The sequence below is a fragment of the Orbicella faveolata genome, unplaced genomic scaffold (assembly GCF_042242905.1).
Source record: "Orbicella faveolata isolate gen_17 unplaced genomic scaffold, um_ofav_v1 contig_26, whole genome shotgun sequence".
NCBI classification, from domain to species: Eukaryota; Metazoa; Cnidaria; class Anthozoa; order Scleractinia; family Merulinidae; genus Orbicella; species Orbicella faveolata.
In genome coordinates, this window is record NW_028301554.1 from 2996853 (window position 1) to 3016818 (window position 19966).

At 37.8% G+C, this 19966-nt stretch overlaps 1 protein-coding gene across 6 annotated transcripts; it reads right to left on the minus strand.

Annotated features, from left to right (window-relative positions):
• Positions 1-959: 959 nt before the first annotated feature.
• Positions 960-19966, minus strand: LOC110057769 (sodium/potassium/calcium exchanger 2-like). Of its 6 annotated transcripts, XM_089295225.1 has the most exons (10): positions 19759-19966; positions 12695-12749; positions 11583-12563; positions 8128-8236; positions 7087-7592; positions 5948-6073; positions 4933-5052; positions 4567-4703; positions 3447-3692; positions 960-2764 (listed from the first exon to the last, which is right to left on the minus strand). In XM_089295225.1, the coding sequence occupies exons 3-9, from the start codon at positions 12396-12398 to the stop codon at positions 3449-3451; spliced, it is 2058 nt and encodes a 685-aa protein (XP_089151351.1). In that variant the 5' UTR covers positions 12399-12563; positions 12695-12749; positions 19759-19966; the 3' UTR covers positions 960-2764; positions 3447-3448. The 6 variants fall into 6 exon arrangements, with proteins under 6 accessions (XP_089151351.1, XP_020620015.2, XP_020620017.2 ...); XM_020764356.2 differs by having other exon boundaries at positions 11583-12749; XM_020764358.2 differs by lacking the exon at positions 19759-19966 and having other exon boundaries at positions 12695-12924.

The window sequence follows — 19966 nt, forward strand, 5'->3', positions numbered from 1 at the left end:
GTATGTGGGCCTCAGAGTTCAGGTAAATGGATGGGGATTGGGGGGGGGGGGGGGAAGACTCATCTTGCTCAGAGGGTGTTCCTCCAGTTTTTCACAGAAACTTCAATTTAATCAGGTATCTGAAGGTTAGGGTTTGGGTTACGGTTTGGGGAGTGGTTTCTCAGACAAGCTACAACTGTTAACTGATTATCACAAGTAGGGTTACTCTCCTGCGATAGGCCCTTCACAGCTGGGGTCATGTGACCAAAATTTTCCTAAAAATATTATTTATTATGGGCTATAATTTAAAGAATGCCAGAAATGGAAAGAGCATATCGAAAATATCAAAATGGCCAAGTTCAAGGCCCCTGGCATTAAAGAGTAAGTTTAGACGTCAGTTTGAAATTTCGGAAAATTTAAAGGATATCTATGGAAAATGTTGCTGGAGAGAAAGGTCTTGCTCTCCAACAACTTTTTCCATACAAATCTTCTTAGTCCTTTTAAAAAATTCAAACTGACATAAAATCTCATTCTTTAATGCCATTTTGGCCATTTTGATGTTTTCGACATGCTTTTTCCATTTCTGGCATTCTTAAAGTTGCAGCCCACAATTTAATAAAAAGTAGGTCAAGTGATGGCTTAGCTGCAAAGGGCTTATTAATCTGCCAGAAGCCATTTCTACAATTATTATTGTCCAGCTCAAGAACACAACATAATGACCCTGGCAAGGGCTAAAATTTGTCCTGGCTGGGGACTCCCTTACAAAAATGTCAGGGATACTCAATTGAAAGTTTGAACAGGTCCACGAAATGATAGGGTACCAGAATCTTGCCTTGTGGACATAGCTTAGTCATTTTCACTCTTAGTAAATTATCTAACAAAACAAGTTAACCCACACTGACAAATTTTCAGCCAAATACACTTAAGTGACCCCAACTCTTACAGCAGTAATTTTCTCAAGCACCATAACGATTCATGACTGGTGACAAATGGTTTGTTTATTTAAATCTCATACTAATTCTTCAATCAATACAAGTCTTAAATAGGCGTGGAATCACTTTTCCATTTTATATATTCTTGATTGATGAAGTTCTAACAATAATTACCTGCAATAATTCTAGTGATTAAAATCACAAATAAATAGTTTTGTAATGACTATAAAACATCATTTTCTTGTTTATATACACTATATTACAACTGAAATTTTTCTAAAAATTGCACCCTCCGTGTCAAAAGTGATCAATAAATAACACCTGTCGTAAGTACAACATGTTGTTAAATCTCTGCTGAAAAGGAGTGTATTCACATGACTCTGCTCTGTTTTTGGTGTAAAACGAATTGGTACAACAATGACATCTGTGACAATAAAACCATGAAAAATCTACATGGCCCAAAGTACTGATCAATAAAATTGACGGGTCAAAGGTGAGGAGGATACTGATAAGTGACTTTAGCACAGTGCAAATCCACATTTGATAGCAACTGGCTGTAAGCTACTTAGACATGAACAAAGTATAACCCTTCAACTTCCAAGATCAAAATATGAATTCTCCTAAATTACTGTCATGTAATTCTTTTCTGGCATTTCTGAGAATTGAACTGTGTGAGACAATTTATCTTGATGATTCTGTAAATTCTCAACATGTCTACGTGACCTTGAATCAATATAGAAAGGAAAATTTCATTACTGGTCACTCCTGGAAGTTAAGGGGTTAACACGTGGTTTCAATTCATCTTTAATTACCTTTACCCTGAAAAAAACTTGAACAGAAATAACTTAAATGGGTGAAATGTTCCTCTTCCAAAGAACATCCAAACAGAAATAACTTAAAAAAAATAAGTATGGTTTTCTCAACCTCTGTCAATTGTACACATCCAGAACCAAAAAAAAAAAACCAAAATAAAATGATCTGTATGTAACTGAGTCTTAAACAGCTGGAGGCGCACGAGAATGGCAGAGTTGGCGGCAAAGCATGTTACGTGGAATGAGGCAAAAGGCACTGCACAAAATAGGGTTAGGTGGCGCGCGCTAGTTGAGGACCTATGTTCCACTTAGGAACGAAGAGGATTAAGTAAGTAAGTAAGTAACTGAGTCTTAGCAACTGCTGTGAAATAAATAAAAGCTGGAAAAGGTATGCAGAGTCTGAGAGGGATAAGGAATGTGTACATCCACATTGTACATGTCCAGAAAATATCCATACCCACCCCAAGGAAGGTTAATGGAAATTCCAAGGGGGAGGCGGGTTTCAAAAGCCCAATTTTTTAAAGGAAAGTATGACACTAAAATGGAATTTCTGGAGGGGTCGGGGGGGGGGGGTTCAAGCTAAAAGACCTTCCATGGGAGGGGTATGGATATTTCTGGAACAACACATTCAGTACACATATCACTGGGCAAGGTGAACAAAATAAATATATATATATATATGTACAAGAAAGGTATCAGCAGTGTCTTTGCCAGAAATATATCCTCAGAAATTTAAATACATGTACATGCATGGATACAAAACTTAGTATGGTGAATTACAAGTCATTTGTTATTTTGTCTCCCTTCGTTATGATGACTGGTAAGCTTCTCTGTACAGTTCAACTTCTAGTAGTAATGAACACTGGGCAGTAAGGTGGACAGACGTACACCTCCCCTGAGCTAGGTGATCTCCTTTAATGGGACAAGCAGTTCAGAATACGTCCCTGCTGCACATACTGTTGTGTCATGTCAAATATATTTTCATCATTATAATGCTTGATGTAACAAATACTGCAGAACCACTCCATTAACACATGCTATCTGCATAGGGAAAAAAACAAAGATTAATTCAAAATTAAATGCTAAGAAATGCACAGAGAACGCCACACACTATTTATATGTAATTTCCACCACCATACTTAAATTCTACAACCTGCCAAACCACTAAAAAACAACTATTCCTTACTTCTTAATTTTAGCAGAACAACAAATACATGTAGATTAGAGATTTTATAGACATATTGTGTGCTACCTATAACTCATGATAAAATCTGCATAATGGCTATAGGATTACACTTGGTCTTCTATCACCTAGACAAATACTATATTAGAGTTTCAACCTGGTTATTAAGAATCAGTAATAAAATCTTCTCTGAGGGAGTAATAGAGAGAGTAATAGAGTAATAGAGTCTAGCTCTGAACTTTGTGGCAAAAAACGAAACATGAACCATGGCCTGAAATCAAGATTAGACCTTTCAAGTAGATCATGATGGCTGCAAGTTTAGAAGAAAGCCGCACACTGTTGCACTATTTATGTAACCGTATTGTTACATACGAGCTGAGGTGGCCTCAACTAAAAGCCTGATGGTTTCTAGAGGTCACATCGCCTCACATTCACATATTTATAAATACTGTACATTAAGTAAAAAGGCAAAATAAACAGAATGAATGAATGAATGAAAAGATTTCTAGGTCATTAGTTATGTAAATAACAACACCTCACCTTTAAAATGGGCACTTAATTTCATTGTACTGCAACAGCAACGAGAGGACAAGAAAAACGACATACAGCACAAACATGGTGGCACCAAGCAGTTTGGACATCTTCCATTTGCTGATAGCAATTGCTGCAACTACAGCTATCAGCATTAAGAAGAGTAACAAGACCGAACAGAACAGTCCCGAGCTACTAACTACCATAGCAGTACCGCTATGTACTGCACTGAAAATTATCCATGGAACAGGTAATCTACACAGAGAAAAACAAGACCAGTATGTTAATCTTATGTTATCACTATGCAATACATAATTAGATTGTATATTAAATATTCTTAAGTAGGGAACATCCTCAATAGGGATAGCCTCTGATATTCCCTTTTATACATATTTTCTTACATAATGACTTTCGATTGTAATTTAAGAAAAATAACACAACATAACTAATGTTCAGTCCACTGGACCCAGAGGACTCCACGTTTTACTACTCTAACACTGTTATAGTACAACACATTTACAACATATTCACAATACTCCTCTCACCATACCATATATTGTATGTTTGTAAGTAACCAGTATTGCAAATACTGTAAGTAATGTATTGTACTGTGTTGTACTGTTGAGTATTGTAAAATTTCTTATCATTAAAAAAATAATAAATAAATAAATACAAAATATCTTTACAGTACAACACAAACAGTACACTTCTTATGATAAACTTACAACATTATATAAATTTACAATTTGTAACTAGAAATGCAATACATTTTACATTGTTTAATATACACACAAATGTGTTCTACCCCTTAATTAGGGTGTTCTACATGTATTTCAAACTCTTTAAGAGTGGGCACATATTATTGTAGTCTTGCTGGATTATATTTTCAAAGTAAACCAAAAACAAGTAGATCTGAAATAATGGCCAAGTAATTACTATTTTTGTCAAGGATGTGACTGGCCATTACTCATCAATAAAATAATCTACAATATGCTACACTCAGTGACAAAATAATAAACTTAAGTCAATTGTCCTTGGCGATGGTATCTTTTAGGGACATCCCCCAGGACACCCCCCAGGACACCCCCTCCCATTCTTCTTACAAGTACAAGGGAAACTGCACACATACCCTATTGTGACATCAAACAAATTGCTCCCTATGGAACTGGACACAGCCATGTCACCAAAGCCTTTCCTTGCTACTAGAACACTGGTAATAAGATCAGGAATACTTGTCCCAGCTGCTAAGAATGTTAAGCCCATCACCTGTAAAGAAACAAATAAACATTACATCAAAACTAGAAACAAAGACAGATCATTTTAAAACCGTTATAGTGATTTGTCACATTTGACTTGAAGACTTTTGGTATTTTGGAAAACTCGCCGCTGAGGAGAAGCGCTCGGTGGTCAAAGTGGTCACAACCAGAGGTTTGACTGTACTACATTAATTGAGTTTTGGACTGAAAGAGATATATTAAGCTCAGGTTTTGCCTACCTCTGTAGGAATACCAAGGGTGTCACCAACTTCTGTTGCCCACCAAACCATTAAGTAAGAAAAGCAAACAATCCATAACATTGACCAAATGAATGTCCAAGGATACAAGTGTCTTCTTTCCTAAAAGAAAGAAAATGATTTTATCAATACCTTTCCCAACTTTGCTACAGACCTGTTGGGGGTGGGGGGGAGGGGGAGTCCAGAAGACGGGGGTGGGAAGCAGGGATGGTGCGGTGGTGAGAGTGCTCACCTCCCACCAATGTGGCCCAGGTTCGATTCCAGCCTGGTGCCATATGTGGGTTGAGTTTGTTATTGGTTCTCGCCTTGCTCTGAGGGTTTTTCTCCAGGTACAGTACTCTGGCTTTCCTCCCTCCATAGAAACTGAAATCTTCAAATTCCAGTTCGACCTGGATAGAGTACCCACCTGAAAACCAGCTAAGGTTGAAGTGGCTCTTTCTCTAAGCAATGTTATTTATTTAAATGGTTGGAAGCAGAATTCAAATTTTGGAGAAACTGGGCAAAAAAGTGAAACAAATCTGCAGCATTGAGTAAAATAACTTTGCCATAGAAATAGAACACAGTGGTGCCAGTGGTGACAATAAATCAAAAGTACAGAGAGTAGGATGTTCAAATCCTCTGCATCGCTCATCAAACCCTCCCCCTGCCCAACAGACTTCACATGTACCTTTGTCATATTAAAGTAATAAGGTTAACTTTGAATTGAAGCCTTGTGGCCCATCAGAGCAATACTTATTCCTGGTTTCCAACTCGTACAAAACAACAAAAAGTATTCATATGCCACTCCCTGAATGGGATTTTTACCAATTATAGGACCCAGTCTTTCTTGAACAATAAATATTGAGCCCTGGACTGGTTGGGCACTGTGATGTGTTCTTGGGCAAGACAATTTGTTTTCAACATTGGCCAGGGGTATTAAGTCACTTAATAGTAAAGAAACTGGCTAAGCTCCAAAAGTATGGGTCACTTGGCCTAATGCAGACTTAAATTGACTTACTGGTCTCTTGATGTCCAGTGCTGTAAAATACATGCAATACATAATAGGAGCTCTGATGAGGTATACCAGTCGATCTTTCCAGCCTGATGGCCAACTTAAGTCTATAGGTTCACTTTCATCTTCAAGCTTCAAACAGAAACAACAGCATTTAGTGGAGGAAATAAACGGTCATATGCCCTTTGATAAGACACTGTTTTTTGAAGACATCAAAATTCTGGAGTAAACATCAAACTTGCTAGGGGGTTTCAAATAATTTCCTGAGTAAAGCTTGCTTCTCTTGTTCGATTGTTTCTTTCATTGGGGGAGGATTATTCTCCTGGGTCCTACCTGCCAACCATATTACAAGAAGATTATCTGTGATTCTCCAAGATACAGAAGTCTAAGACATGAGATATTTCTCCTTGGAGTATCAGGTTTTTCAAAGACAACTCAACCAAATCGGAAAATGCTAGAAAATTTCCAAGGACATTCCAAAGATTTGCAAAGATGTTATGATCATAATGTATCTTCCCACACAGTACATAATCACCAGTACCTTTCCCTTAAAAATTTCAGTATTAGGGGGAATACAGTCATTTACTTGTACAGCTGTAGGACTTTTCTGTTAATGTACTGGTTTGCATTTATATGTTTTTCAGAAAAATGTCATTTAAGGTCGTAATCACCCAGACTTATCAGCCAGGTGTGAGATACTAGTCAAATGTTCAAATGTTGTTGTTTATAATGGTCAATGCACTTAGCTACACCTAGCCAGTTCACAGGCATGTCACTTAAACTGAATGAAACAAAGATATCAACTAAACATAATAGGCTTAAAATCCCAACTGGCAGGAGGCAGACCAGTTGGTTATTAACAAGCATGACCGAGGAGTTGGACTAAGGTCTACTGAGAAACAACTCCAGCTAAGAAATCAGAGCGGAACTTGAACCTGTGACCTCAGGATTTCAAGTCTGGTACCATAACCACTTGGCCACACTGCCTCCACATCTATGGGAATGAGTGGGCGAATGCATGAAGTTGACATGTTTTGACCACAGGAGTGAGACTCGTTCCTAAAGCATCACTACTATACCAGATGCATGTTGCTATTAAAGTTAATACTCCTCGACAAGGAAACAGATAAACTATTCATACTTACACATGCTTCCTTGGCACTTTCAACGTCTACTAATTGTTGATGTGAAGAATGTGGTAGCATAGTTGTTTGAGAGCCTTGCGACTCTGTTGAAGTTCTATAAGCATTATTACTTCGCTCACAATTTTCAGGTACTCCACCAGGTACGTGGACAGCTCCATTCTCATGAGGGGCAATTTGTACAAGAGGAAACAGTGTGCCTCCATTTACCAAACTAGAGTTTCTAGAAGAGTTGTCCACAACTCCTTTATTATATGAGTCATTGATAGAAGTAAAGTTGTTCCCTGAAAGAGAGGAGTCATTAACGCAATTATGAAATGATGCCGTTGAAGTTGAATCTGTCCTTTCATCATTGTTTATAACGGATAAATGAAACTGTCTGTGGCCATCATCCATGTTTTTATAAACGTCTTGATTCCCATGCACAAGACCAGGGTCTCTTTCCATACCAACTTTGACTTTAAGACATCTGAGTCTCTTTAACTTGTTTATTTTCACTGCAATGGAAGCTGTTAATCAGAACAGAATGACAGAATAAAGAAAAAATATTTTGTCCACCACAGCTGCCAGGAAAGTACTTGAGATAGAGATTTATAATAAATTTGGCGTAGAGTCTCAACAGCTGTGCAGATGCCAAGTTTTTTTCAGTGGATCATACATAAGACTGGAACCTATTCAATGACAATGTTCCTGGCATTCCATGACATATTTGCACAAACATCAAGTAAACTATGGATGCTGAATCGATTCACACATCTAAATCTGTTAATTAAAAATATGCATTAATTACAGCTTCAAAACTAGGAAAAGGATGCTTCACAAGGGTCTTCAATGGAATGTTACTACCAATAACACTTTTCATCAGTAGTAATGGTAAAAAGAGTTGACAGCACCTGGCCAAAGATGGCTGATTAACCAGTTGTTTTGGTAGGCTACTCGCCCTTAATGATACCCCTGAATATAATTTACTTTAATGTAAGTTCTAAGAATATTCAAAAACTTACATTTAAGAGAGATGTAATAAGTTGATAACGCTTTACTCACCTTCTCCAAGAGGATCCATAGTGTGAATAACAAGTTGAAGTGCTCCATGGCGGAAGCAAGGAAGACCATTGTTCTGTTTGGATGATGTACAAAGGTTTTCCACTGCTTTCTGTTTGATTTAAATATTTCAGGAAAAATCCTTACTAAAAATATTACATCTAGTAATACCTCACAAGTTACTATTGACAGATACTTTGTGCGGTTAACTGAAATTACTAAACTTGTTTTCAAACATGGAGTTCACATTATGATGTGCTAATGAATATCTAAGAGATATTAATTTAATCTTATGCACTGATTAGACGTAACATAATTTTAGTTTGGGTCTCTGTATTAAGGACGGTGCCTACTTTTGTTAGTGCGCACATGTTCTGCACATCACGCAAGGCATGGTTTAAGCACCACGCATGTGCTAGGGTGAACAGTGACGCAATCAACTACGCTACCTAGCACACGACTAAATTGAAAGCAAAATTTTTGTACCGTGACCAAATCAAGTTTAATGAACTTGTAGTTGAACCAGGAATTCCAGAATAGTAGCATATCACTATGCATTAACTGATAAAGTCTTCCAGCTGAAAAACTAGCTGTTATCTGTTGAAAATTATCCTGAAATTCAACTGTAAACATGTACCTGCAGATGGCGTAGTGCGTGCGCAAAACAAGTGCGAGATACGCAATTGTTTTACCTACTGGGGAGGTCACAGGAAAAAATGTAATGGGCACCATAAAAGTTTTCAAAAAAGATCAATAACTTTAAAAAACACGTGGCTACCCCTACATTTTATGTTATGAAATGGAAGTGGCAAGCCTATTCAACTCGTGATTAGTTTGTGGTTGTGAACAAAAGGTGTTTAGCCTGTATTTTAGCTGAACCCGAGGAAGGCTGTCAGAGACGCTAAAGGCGCTGTTGCAACGATTTTGTTATTAAAAATATATCAAAAATGGTTTTTATGTTGCCATTTACCATGCAGTTTTAAGATCTTTATAAACATGTTTGCTTTTCTGCATGTAAAGGCAAATTCTAAGGAAACCTGTGAAGAAATATCTTTTTCTTCTTTTCTCAGAAAAATGCTGATGTCAGCATTTTTGTTGAAATTCAAGGCTAATTATCTTGAAAAAATGCGTGGCTACGCCCAGTTTTCTTTCTGGATTCTAATAGCCCTTGCCAAGATGTACTTTTTCCGCATAGTCCTAACCTGGCACAAAAACCTTTGTATTTAGTAGGCACCGTCCTTAAATACACAAATTCACATCTTTTAATTTCCTGTAATTTCTGGTGGTAATTCATACAATGAAAGGCTAGGACTTTACAAATGAAACTTTTCACCAGGTGGAAACCAAATTATCATATTCATTCAGTTCAATACAAGTGACAAAGAGTCATTAAATATGAGTATTAGTATAAAATGAAGTTCTGTTCATTAACCCACTCAGCTGGGTCAAATTTAATCTTTCCTACAAAAAGCAATAAATTCTGTTACTTCAGGAAATATCCATACTTCCTTTCCCATGAAAGGGTTGTTTTATTTGAACTCTGACATTCATAATTTTGTGAAAAAAATAAGGCTTTGAGCTCCATCCTCTCTGCCAACATCAGAATTTTCAATGACTTTCCATGTGGTGGATATGGATTTGAACTGCATTTTATAATAATTTAGTAATGCTTGGTTAGAATTTGGCCACAAGCACACAAGCTCTCTTGATTTCAGTCATTTCAACTTTTTCACACAGTATGATCTTTTCAAAATGACCAAAAGCCTATTTTCTTGGTAACTAATCAAACATATTCATTGAGTAGTTTTAATAATCCTGAAGGATTGTAGTACAAACTTTCTAAGGCAGTGCAGTTTGTAAAAAAGGAGTACAAAAGTATACATCAGTACTTGATAGTTCATAACTGGCCCAAAATGGCTCACTTTTCGATTCCTGAATTTAATTACAGAAAGATTTCATTAAAACTTGAATAAACAGAATCAAGCATTTAAGTAAATACAGTGTACAAGGGCTTGCATGCTGTATGAAAGAACAACGTGCAGCGGAAATTAAAGGCTAACCTCTACTCAGTTTTACTTTTATGTTACAGATTTATCATTGACAGTATCCCAGATTCTGTGTACCATTTTAGCACTGCTTATTTAAGCTAAGATTCACTTGGTTGTTGAGAAGACCATTCAAACTTGCTGTCTGGTAGTAAACATAATTACAGAAAAATTATCAAGAGCTTGGGTACCACCCTTGAGTCAAGTGAATTAAAATCCATTCATGATCATAAAAAGCTTGAAACATCAAATATATTAACACATATTTATCACTTATCTTTGAACAAATTATGTACAGTACAATTCTGATCAAAAATAGAACTTGATGAGATCCTGAAAAAGCAGTTTTACATGCAAAAGGAGGTTTAATTAGTTTTCCCCGTTATTTGCTGTCCTGTTTAGAATTCTAGCCAGATTAATCCAAAGAGGATTACAAGAAGGTCAACACGAGAGAGAACACTTTTACAGACAGTATCATGTCATCAGTTCAACAGATAGACCCAAGAGTTGATTGCAGCTGTGCTTGTGTGTGCAACTCGATCTTGTTCTCATCACTGATTTCAAGTGTCTTTTATACATAGAGTTTGATCATTAGCTCCTGTTGCATTTCAAGCTTAATTAACACGTCTGACCTGCGTACTGTTGACGCACACCCCACCTAACGATATAACTAGAAAATCCTTGTTTACATGCTCGAGTTAACAGCATTTCGGCGATGGAGCTCTACAGCCTGCCCGTGAAATTTCCAATTGTTTTTAAGTGCAGAGATTACATAAGAAGACTCACATTGTAGCAAATTTAGGCGCATAGCACCTGCCAAATACAATTCCATTTTACGCTTTGTGCTCTCATGCATAACGTTCATTCGAATTGCACGAATTTATTATGTACGTGTCTACGAATATATTTGTACACGAGCCATTGTACCAGCTTCTTGTTTAATATTAAAATATATAGCTGAAACTGCCTCGGGATAGCAACACGGCATTCTTAAACAAAAAATAAAAGTTCACACTACTCACTTGAACGTAACATAAATTCTAAACACATGCCCCTTTACTCGCCTACAAATGTAAAACGCTGGTAATTTAGTACCTAACTCGTCAACTTCTGTACATTTATATTCAGGGGTGACGAAGATTCTTCATTAAATTGGCATCTGCCGTCATGCACGACTGACCGATTGAAAGATTTTTCGGACAAAGTCACGAAAAAGTTTCTTTAAATGATTAAAAATCTGCGTTTTATGTTACTTCGAAGCGGCCAGCATCCCCCGCCGTTTCCTGAAGCGAATTTAGCATGAAAGCGGTTCAATTAAAGCACTGTTGACACTTATCATGCATTTAAAATTTTCAAAAAAAAACCTTCGTTTCCCTTATCACCTTAACACCAAAGTAAAATGTGTTCACCTACCTCCAGAGAAGGATCTTGCATGTTGGCTGCTTCGGCTTGTTTCGAATCCAGAGTGCTCACTTTGTTCGATTTAAGCAATCTTTTCACCGATCTTTCAATTTTGTGGTTGTATTTCATAAATGTCACATACAAGAAGTATGTGATAATCAGTATTAGCGCTTCCCACCACTCGATCTTTCCGTCTGTGAAGAACACGATTAAAACGATCAGAGCTATGCTGTAGAACATACAATCTCGAAACAAGGGCCACCATGTCAGTTTTAAGATTTCCTTCGAGAACACCGCGCACATTCCAATAACAAACAAGACATTGAACACAGCGGAACCTACAATGGTTCCGAAGCCAACATTCGAATCAGGGTCCGCAAAAACTCCAATAAAAGAGGTACAAAGTTCTGGCATACTACCGCCAGCGGCCATGAACGTAGCTCCGGCCACATCTTCTGAAATATTTAATTTTTCGGTGATAATTGCCAACGCGGGAATGAAGAACTCATCACAAGCGATGGACAGTGCCAAAAACATATAACACATCCCAATAATATGCAAAATTACAGCTCCTTTGCGCTTTTGCGCCAACGTGAAAACATCATCGGGATAATTTCCCTTCTTGCTTTCATTGACACTGAGAAGAAATCGATGCCTGTAAACAGTATTATCGCCGTTAGCTACTGATGTGTCACTGTTAAATACGGTAAGGAAGTGAATAGCCGTGCTGCAAAGAAACACAGAGGTCACTAAGAAAACATGAGGGCACTTTGTTCGAGGCCGATGCATTCGTTGCCACATAAAGGATCGTCGAAACTTTACTGTCATATTCTCAGTCTTGTAGAATAACGGGGTAAACACCGGAAACAAATTCGCCAAGAACGTTCGATCCGATCGAGTGTTCCACAACGAGCGAGACTGCGGTTAGTTGATGCTTCGTTCGTTTCGACCAGTGGTTTTTTAACACTAGATGGTCTTTAGTTGACGGTATAACTGTAAAGGAAGAACACGCATTATTTCGGTACGTGAATTTCCAAAGCACCCTCCCAAAATCCACAAATAGGATGTACATTGAGCGAGGAGTCCATGGTGAGCAATCGTAGAGAATATATGCTTGAGCTTACGTAGAAAATTTCGTCGATCTTTTGAGGAATCCTTCCCTCTGCCACCAAAAAAAACCTGCAGGGAAATACAGAGCAGCGAAGAATGAATCACCGGGGAAGTTTAACCTCGGTTACACTTTCGCTTGTCGCTATTTCTGAGGCATGCTTCGGTCTATCATTCCTGATTCACCCGGAAAAATATAAGTTGCTATCAACCTTAGCAACTCGGTGTCTTTCTCCCAAGAGGCAGCGCGGTAGGGGGCTATTGTTGAAACCCTCTATTTTGGATCTACATGTATAAAATAAACAGTGATTATATGGCTTATTCCACTAATTACTTGTAACTTAATAGCTGAGAAAAGGCTGGCATTTTACTGCTGTCCCTTGGGTGTGCTTATTTCTTTGTAGTGCAGTTACTGAGAGTGAATGTTTGAACAGAAGTGATTAGAATCCGACAAAATCGTTTTTGAGAAAACTGAAAATTATTGCCAGGTATCACAAAATTACGCACTGAGCGAAATCGTCTGTTCTTTTTTGCCGGTATCATATCGTGTAGCATTGCTAGTTTATCCACTAGGCTTTCCTGGCAATAATGTAAACGCTAATTAGTGTGATGATATAGGTTATTAAGCAAGCATCAAAAAATAAAATCACTTGTTACTATGCGAATGCTATGATCCCAAAATTTTGTTGTTTGCTTTCGAACTATCGAAATGGTTCAAGTTTTTTAACTGCTACGGTAAGATTCGATCTGGCACCCTGACCCAAAAAGCGGCCCAAGAAATGTATCGTTTGTTAATAAGTGTCTCTATTCTGATAAGCGCTCCTATTCCAATAAGTATACACATAATTTTCTATTAACCATGAATTTGACAATTCGGATCAAGCGAAGTGTGGTCTGTAAAGAAACGTCCGGTGATCCTAAGCAGCTTAAATAATGAGAGATTTATTGCACAATTGTGCCGAGGAAACATTATCAGGCCCAATACCTAAAGTAATCCCTCTAGCTAATCACAAGGCAAACAGACAATCCAATGAACCAATCAAACCTCGAAGTACATACATCTAGCGACGCGAAGCGCGGGAAAGCGTGGGCGAACTCCCGGTACTCCCTCGTCCTAACTTGCGATGCAAGCATAAGCATAAGAAGTTTATGTGCTAGTGGCCGGGGGACGGCTGTGGCATAAGCATTAGCATGAGGGCTCCTCTTACACTTATGCTTATGCTTATATTTAAAGAGGAAGTATGTTCGTAGTATGTTTGAAATTGTAAGTCCAGTTTATTATTTGTAACCATTTTTAATAGTAACTTAATTAAGTATTTTATTGTAAATAATATTGTATTTTAGCATTTTATTGTAAATAATATATTTTTAGCATTCTAATTATTTTAAGCTGAGGGCCCCAAGTTTATCAGTAACTTAAGTTACTGTCACGGGTCACCCTCATTAAATAAAGTCTTTCACTTCACTTCAGGAAAACGTTGGCCTAAGCATAGAGTGCTCGCTGATTGACTGAAAGTCTTTCGCTTATGTGTTAATATGCTTTATGTTAAGCTTATGCCAACATATCTCCTTTGGACACAACAGCGACATAAACACAAGCATAAGAAGGACGCAAGGTTTTGATATTCTTATGCTTATACTTATGTTCGACCGTCCTAGCTTATGCTTATGTTTGCGTCGCTTCAAATGAGGACCAGGCGTAAGAGCCGCGGGTTTTTCAGCCCAATCGTTAACTGTTCGACACTCAAATGAAAACCGCTCTATTGGATCGGCAATAACGCAATTTATCAATGGTTGATTTTAGTCATTGGCCATGTTAACTGTCCAATACAAGAGGCAATGATCTTTATTGTCAGGCAATGATATCAATGACAGCACTGTAAGCCCTCTGAGCTGCTAAAATCATTCCTGACTTACGAAAACGGTCTTCTACAGACATTCATCAGTGATAACAATAAAGAAAAAAGCGCCCTTCCCTAACCAGCACTTTGTCTCCAACATGCACTCTCCTTTACCAAGCGTCAAATCGAATTATCACCCTAAGGCTGAGCACGTACCATTATCTGCATCACACACCCCAGTTACCATATGAATGTGAATATAAAACTTCTTCTCTTTTTATTGCATTTTTGCTTTTATTCGTAGAGGTGAAGAAAGTAACGTTGGAAACAAATGTTATTTTTAATGTAAGAAGCGTTCTGCATCTTTTCTAGTCTTCTACGCGGAATAAGTTTAGCGTACATTACTTGGAAAAAATTCGGACGATTTTAATTTCATACATACAAAGTGTCCTAAAATAAAACCGTCCGAAATTTTTAAGCGTCCGAAATATTTAGAGCACAGTATAAAATTGTTAAGTAGCTCCAAAGCTCTTAGTTTCCTTTATGAGGCGAACTCTAATTGAGACACTGCTTGAGATTCGTAACGGCTTGATAGAATTTGTGCTATTTTGTCCACGGTGTATCTCAAAACTGTAAGGGCGCAGTAAAACTATCATTTTCGAATATGCTGTTTCAGTGTAATTCGTGTTTTATAGGCGTAAATGTACTTCAGCTGTGTTTCATCACAGTGTCCGAAATTTTTGTCCGAAATGAGATGAAAAGTGTCCGAAAATTAAACATCTGAAATTTTAACGTCCGAAAATTACAAGTATTCTCATTACAAAGCTATTCCATTTTCACAAAGCATTAATAGCCAGCGCGGCTGAAATGTCTCTCTTTACCTCAGAATCAAATTCAAGAATTAGATACTATTTTCTGACGTCGCTCAAGGGTTGTGTGCTGTTTGAAAAATATCCGATTTTCTTTTCTGTTTTACTTTAGCAGTCTCATCCGAATGTTAAGAATACCGGTAGAGGTAATAATTGTTCAAATGGCTCACATTACAAGAGCTTCACCGTGGCATGTGGCCGCCATTAAGGATATTGCATGCTGTCTCCGTCACTTCGTCACGTTCGTTTGCAACACAATTTGATGGATATGGTGTAAATGTTATTTTTGCCATACCGTTTAGTAATTCACGATAACGTTGTGACGCTGCTTTTGTAGACGCTCCTTTACCTAGAGCGCAAATACTTTGGCTAACAATGGAACTGTCTTTGGATGGGGTATCTGTCGTTCGTGCGCTGGAAGTCTTTTTTGTTGTGTTCTTTGGCAAGATACTTCACTCTGATAGAACCTTCCCAACCTAGAAGTTAATATACTTAACAGCGAATTGTTAATAAACCCCGATGCAAATGCTGGAGGGGGGAGTGGTAAGTGCGATAGACAAGCATTCCCCCAGGGGAGTAACAATTGATCAACGCTTATTGCAATGGAAACCGGTGTTAAACACAGGCCTGGTGACCCATCTAAGCTTGAGAACAAACCAGAATATTTTTGATGAACAGCTAACCCCCAACAGGTAAGGTGATTACGCACGTTGGACATTTCAATGGGGTATTCCAGCTAAATGTATCCTCCTGATGTCACCCGAATTACGTCATAAGCGTCTGCATGATGATGCCTTTGCCATGGAGATCCACATAACCTCCCTGGACAACATAAATATTGGTTTTTTCATGCACAATATTCAAGAACAGGTATAGTTACAGAACTGAGAAGATGCATAAGACTGAAGTCATCTTGAAAACACTCATTACTTGAGTGATGACATAGCAACTATGAGTGATTAGAAAAATACGCTGATATAAAGTTGCTTTTTTCGAAGCCGTGTGAGATTAATGCATGACCAGCAGGTGCTGTCTCCGTAAATTTAATTTATGGCAGTTTCAGCAGGTTGAGAAACACAAAGAGCAAACAAGGCTTACCAGACGCTGTTCCTTTGTTCAAGTAATTATACCACAGGAGTTAGTCCCATAAACAGTTCTTTGTAAAGAATCAACAAATTATTAAATGAAACACCAGAATGAAATTAATTTAGGAAAAAAAAAAACATTGCACAACGCAGTATCCATGACAACCTAACCACGAACAGCTGTCCTGTTCCTGACCCGGGATTTAACGAAACAAAGTTTTGTGGAATATAAACTGCGTCCGAATGATTCGCTACTCAATTTTATAACCATACACTGTTTTTTCTCGAAAAGAAGAATACATTTTATTATGACATTTTTTTTTTCTCAATCCAGCTGCTGCAAAGTTATAAAATAAACAAGACCGGGCTCTAATCGAAAGGTATTCATCTTAATTTGCAAACCCCTATAGTACCTCAAAAACTGAGACGAGAAAACAAGTCAAAATAAGACGAATTGAATTGATTTGCGATGAATACAGACAAAGATGGTGTTCACACTAGCACTTAAGCATTGAGTCTGGGAATTGGCTAGAAATTTAATGCCAAGTTATAAAAGAAACACACCACTGTTGTTTTGAATTCTCTCGCAAAACAATATTTAACGAAATGTCAACATTTAATATACAAACCTTGCAACAAAGTACGGAATTTGTTAAGTGCTTTTTCGTTCTAGTGTGTAGGAATATTTGTACTCCACACAGAACAAGACGCTGGATTTGTTTTTTAACAAAATTCACAGTTCTGAAAGTGTCTAAACGACCGGTGCTCTGAAAAGTTAAGAATCTAGACATCATTTCCCAACTAACCAAACAAGAGGCTTTCAACAAAATGAATTTTAAGACTGGTTAGGACTGAATTTTTTGCCTACTACGAAGCGGCTAATTTGACCGGAAGCTTATTACACTGACAGAAAATTCTGCCCTTGGTTCAGTGCCATTTTAAAGTCGAAGTTATGACAGAGGATTTCACAATATGGCGATTCACTTACTCAGACGAAATGTTAGTTCCACTGATGTTTGGCTCTCAAATTAGCTGATCAATGTGTAAAGGGTTCGTTGATATTATGCCGAACATTTTCTTGCTTCGGAAAACGTGATAAACCAAACGTGATGCGAACAACTTCACCATCCACAGAAATGCACGTACGTTGTGCAATGCTAAATTTATTTTCCGTTATTTGGCTGAAACTTGAAAGCTTCGCCTGACAAAATTACGTTTCTCTCTCGTCATTTATCGTTACACCTGCGAGGTCTTCCTGCTGTCTGACTCGACAGCATTTGTCCGGCACGTTCGCGTGGGTAAACACTTTACGGAATCATTAGATGTGTCTTCTCCTGACAAAAAAAAAAACAGGCTTCTGTTGACAGCTTACATTTTACTCAAGCACCATAATTCAGAAGAATCGCACAATATTACGAGCCACGCCTATATAAATTCACAGGTTCGCATGCTCCCAACTGAAGCACCGGCACGGATACAACGTTTTCATTCACCAAATGATGAATTTTGTAAGTTAAAGAAGCCTCCCTACCTCTGTGTTGTATCACGGATTTCCCACGAGTAAGAAGACATCATCAACAGAGTTTTAGAAATCCACCGTGTTTAATAAGCGAGCGTTTAACATTTTCTTCAGCTTAATTTATTATTTTCAACAGGCTTGTTAATTCAGTTTTGTTGGTGAATTGGTTTTTCGGCGGTACGTAACCACGCAACTAAGAGATAACTTGGCGTGTAATCAGTGCCGAAGCGGAGTTAAAATTATAGCTGCTTGATCTCGTAGCTAGAGCTGCTCTGGAAGTTTACTACAAGCCAGGCACAAAAGGGAGCACAAATATTTGGATCACGTTTTGAGAAACATGCAGCGCTTTGCGTTGGTGAACTGAGTTTGTTTGCGATCGCATCCCAGCTTGTCCATCACAGATCTTAATGAATTTGTTTTACCTAGCTAGAACTACAGTTATCTTAATTTTTTAGTAATACATGGCCAAAGCTGAAATAAACTGACGATTATTCATTGGGCAGGTCGACTGGTTTTTATATTTCTTAAAAGGAAAATTATATGATTCTATCTGATCTAAGAGCTAGAAGGGCACTCTTCAAAATGGAATAAAACAAATACGTAGGGTTTCACTGAGGCATATTTGACGACTTCAAATTGGTTATTTGAGGTATTGTGGCATATCTTAACTGATTAAAAACTAGCTAAACGGAAAAGTCATGGAGCCCATGAAACAAAAAAAAAATCATGAAAAACACCGTGGAATCTTTTACGTCCCATGCGTGTTGTTTCTCATCAGTATTTAATACAATTATTCCCAGATCGTTCCCTTAAACTGCACGATACTTTAGCTGAGCATAATACCGCGAAACACTGCAGTTGTTTTCAAACGATAAACTGCCAATTCTTGTCACCGGAACCAAAAGTAGGTCAGTTTTGAGAGAAAGTTATTTTTCGTCGCTTTAAGGTGTGAGTGGTGAATTATGCAGCGGATGTCCCGGCAGATCAAAGCGATGATTCTGTATCATATCTTGCGTATTAACCGACAAAAGGCAGAGACAGAAATATCTCTTATCGATATTCAGCATTTTCTTGAGAACGCCAAAAAACTAAAATGCAAATTGAAAAAAATACTACACGGACAAAGTCAGGATCGCTACAACGAACTTCTCGAAATGCTCTGGTTTAATTTAAAGTACAATTTTTATAATTCCAGGCCAAAAGCAAGAACTTCTTTGATCCTGAAATATCTGAATTGTGGACATATCTAAGCAGGATGGCAGAAGCTGTAAACTTTCAATAATGCGACAAAAGGGAGATTATTTACACAACGATATAAACGTCTTATTGATATAGAAGCGGGCGAACAGCAAAATGTTTCAGCTTAGGGCTTTTGGCTACAGCATAACGGGTCTTAAGTTTCCGACGGGTAAAAAAATACGCGAAAAAATATCTCTGAGTTTACCGAGGACACAAAGTTGGAAAATAAGCTTGGAAATATTAACACAACTGAAATCTTCTCCTTGCAAGTGCGGGTCATTCATGTGCGAAAATAATGATGAATTTTTTTTCGTTTGTTCAGCTTCCCACTTCACGAAAGCAAGCTTGATGGGTACACTGATATCTTTCGTGGTATGCTATCTTTATATCGCTGGTAATCTACCTCTGCCGGCTTTGACAACAAGGTCTATCTCTTTCACACGAGCACGTAGATACAAAAAAACATCATTTCTAGATTCAGTGGAGCCATTTCAGGGTTCTATCGTAAGCAAAGTAACATTTACCTACCAGCTTTTCTAGTCGGGTTTCTCTGAATTTTTTTTTCGTCCTTTCTGTTAATTGACACAACCGCTAAGTTCCCAAACCTTCTGTTTTCGGTAACGGAGAGAACTTGGGGAAACATAAATATATACGGATTGATAAATAATTGATAAACGTCGCCATGTATATTTTATGGTCGACAATGTCGACTGAAGTGAATTCATAATTAAAACCA

Coding starts and splice junctions, on each gene's coding strand:
- LOC110057769 (XM_089295225.1), bottom strand. CDS start 12,398: ATGACAGTAAAGTTTCGACGATCCTTTATGTGGCAACGAATGCATCGG. Junction 7,593..8,127: donor TATGGATCCTCTTGGAGAAG/GTGAGTAAAGCG, acceptor TCTGATTAACAG/CTTCCATTGCAGTGAAAATA. Junction 5,053..5,947: donor CACTGGACATCAAGAGACCA/GTAAGTCAATTT, acceptor TCTTTCTTTTAG/GAAAGAAGACACTTGTATCC.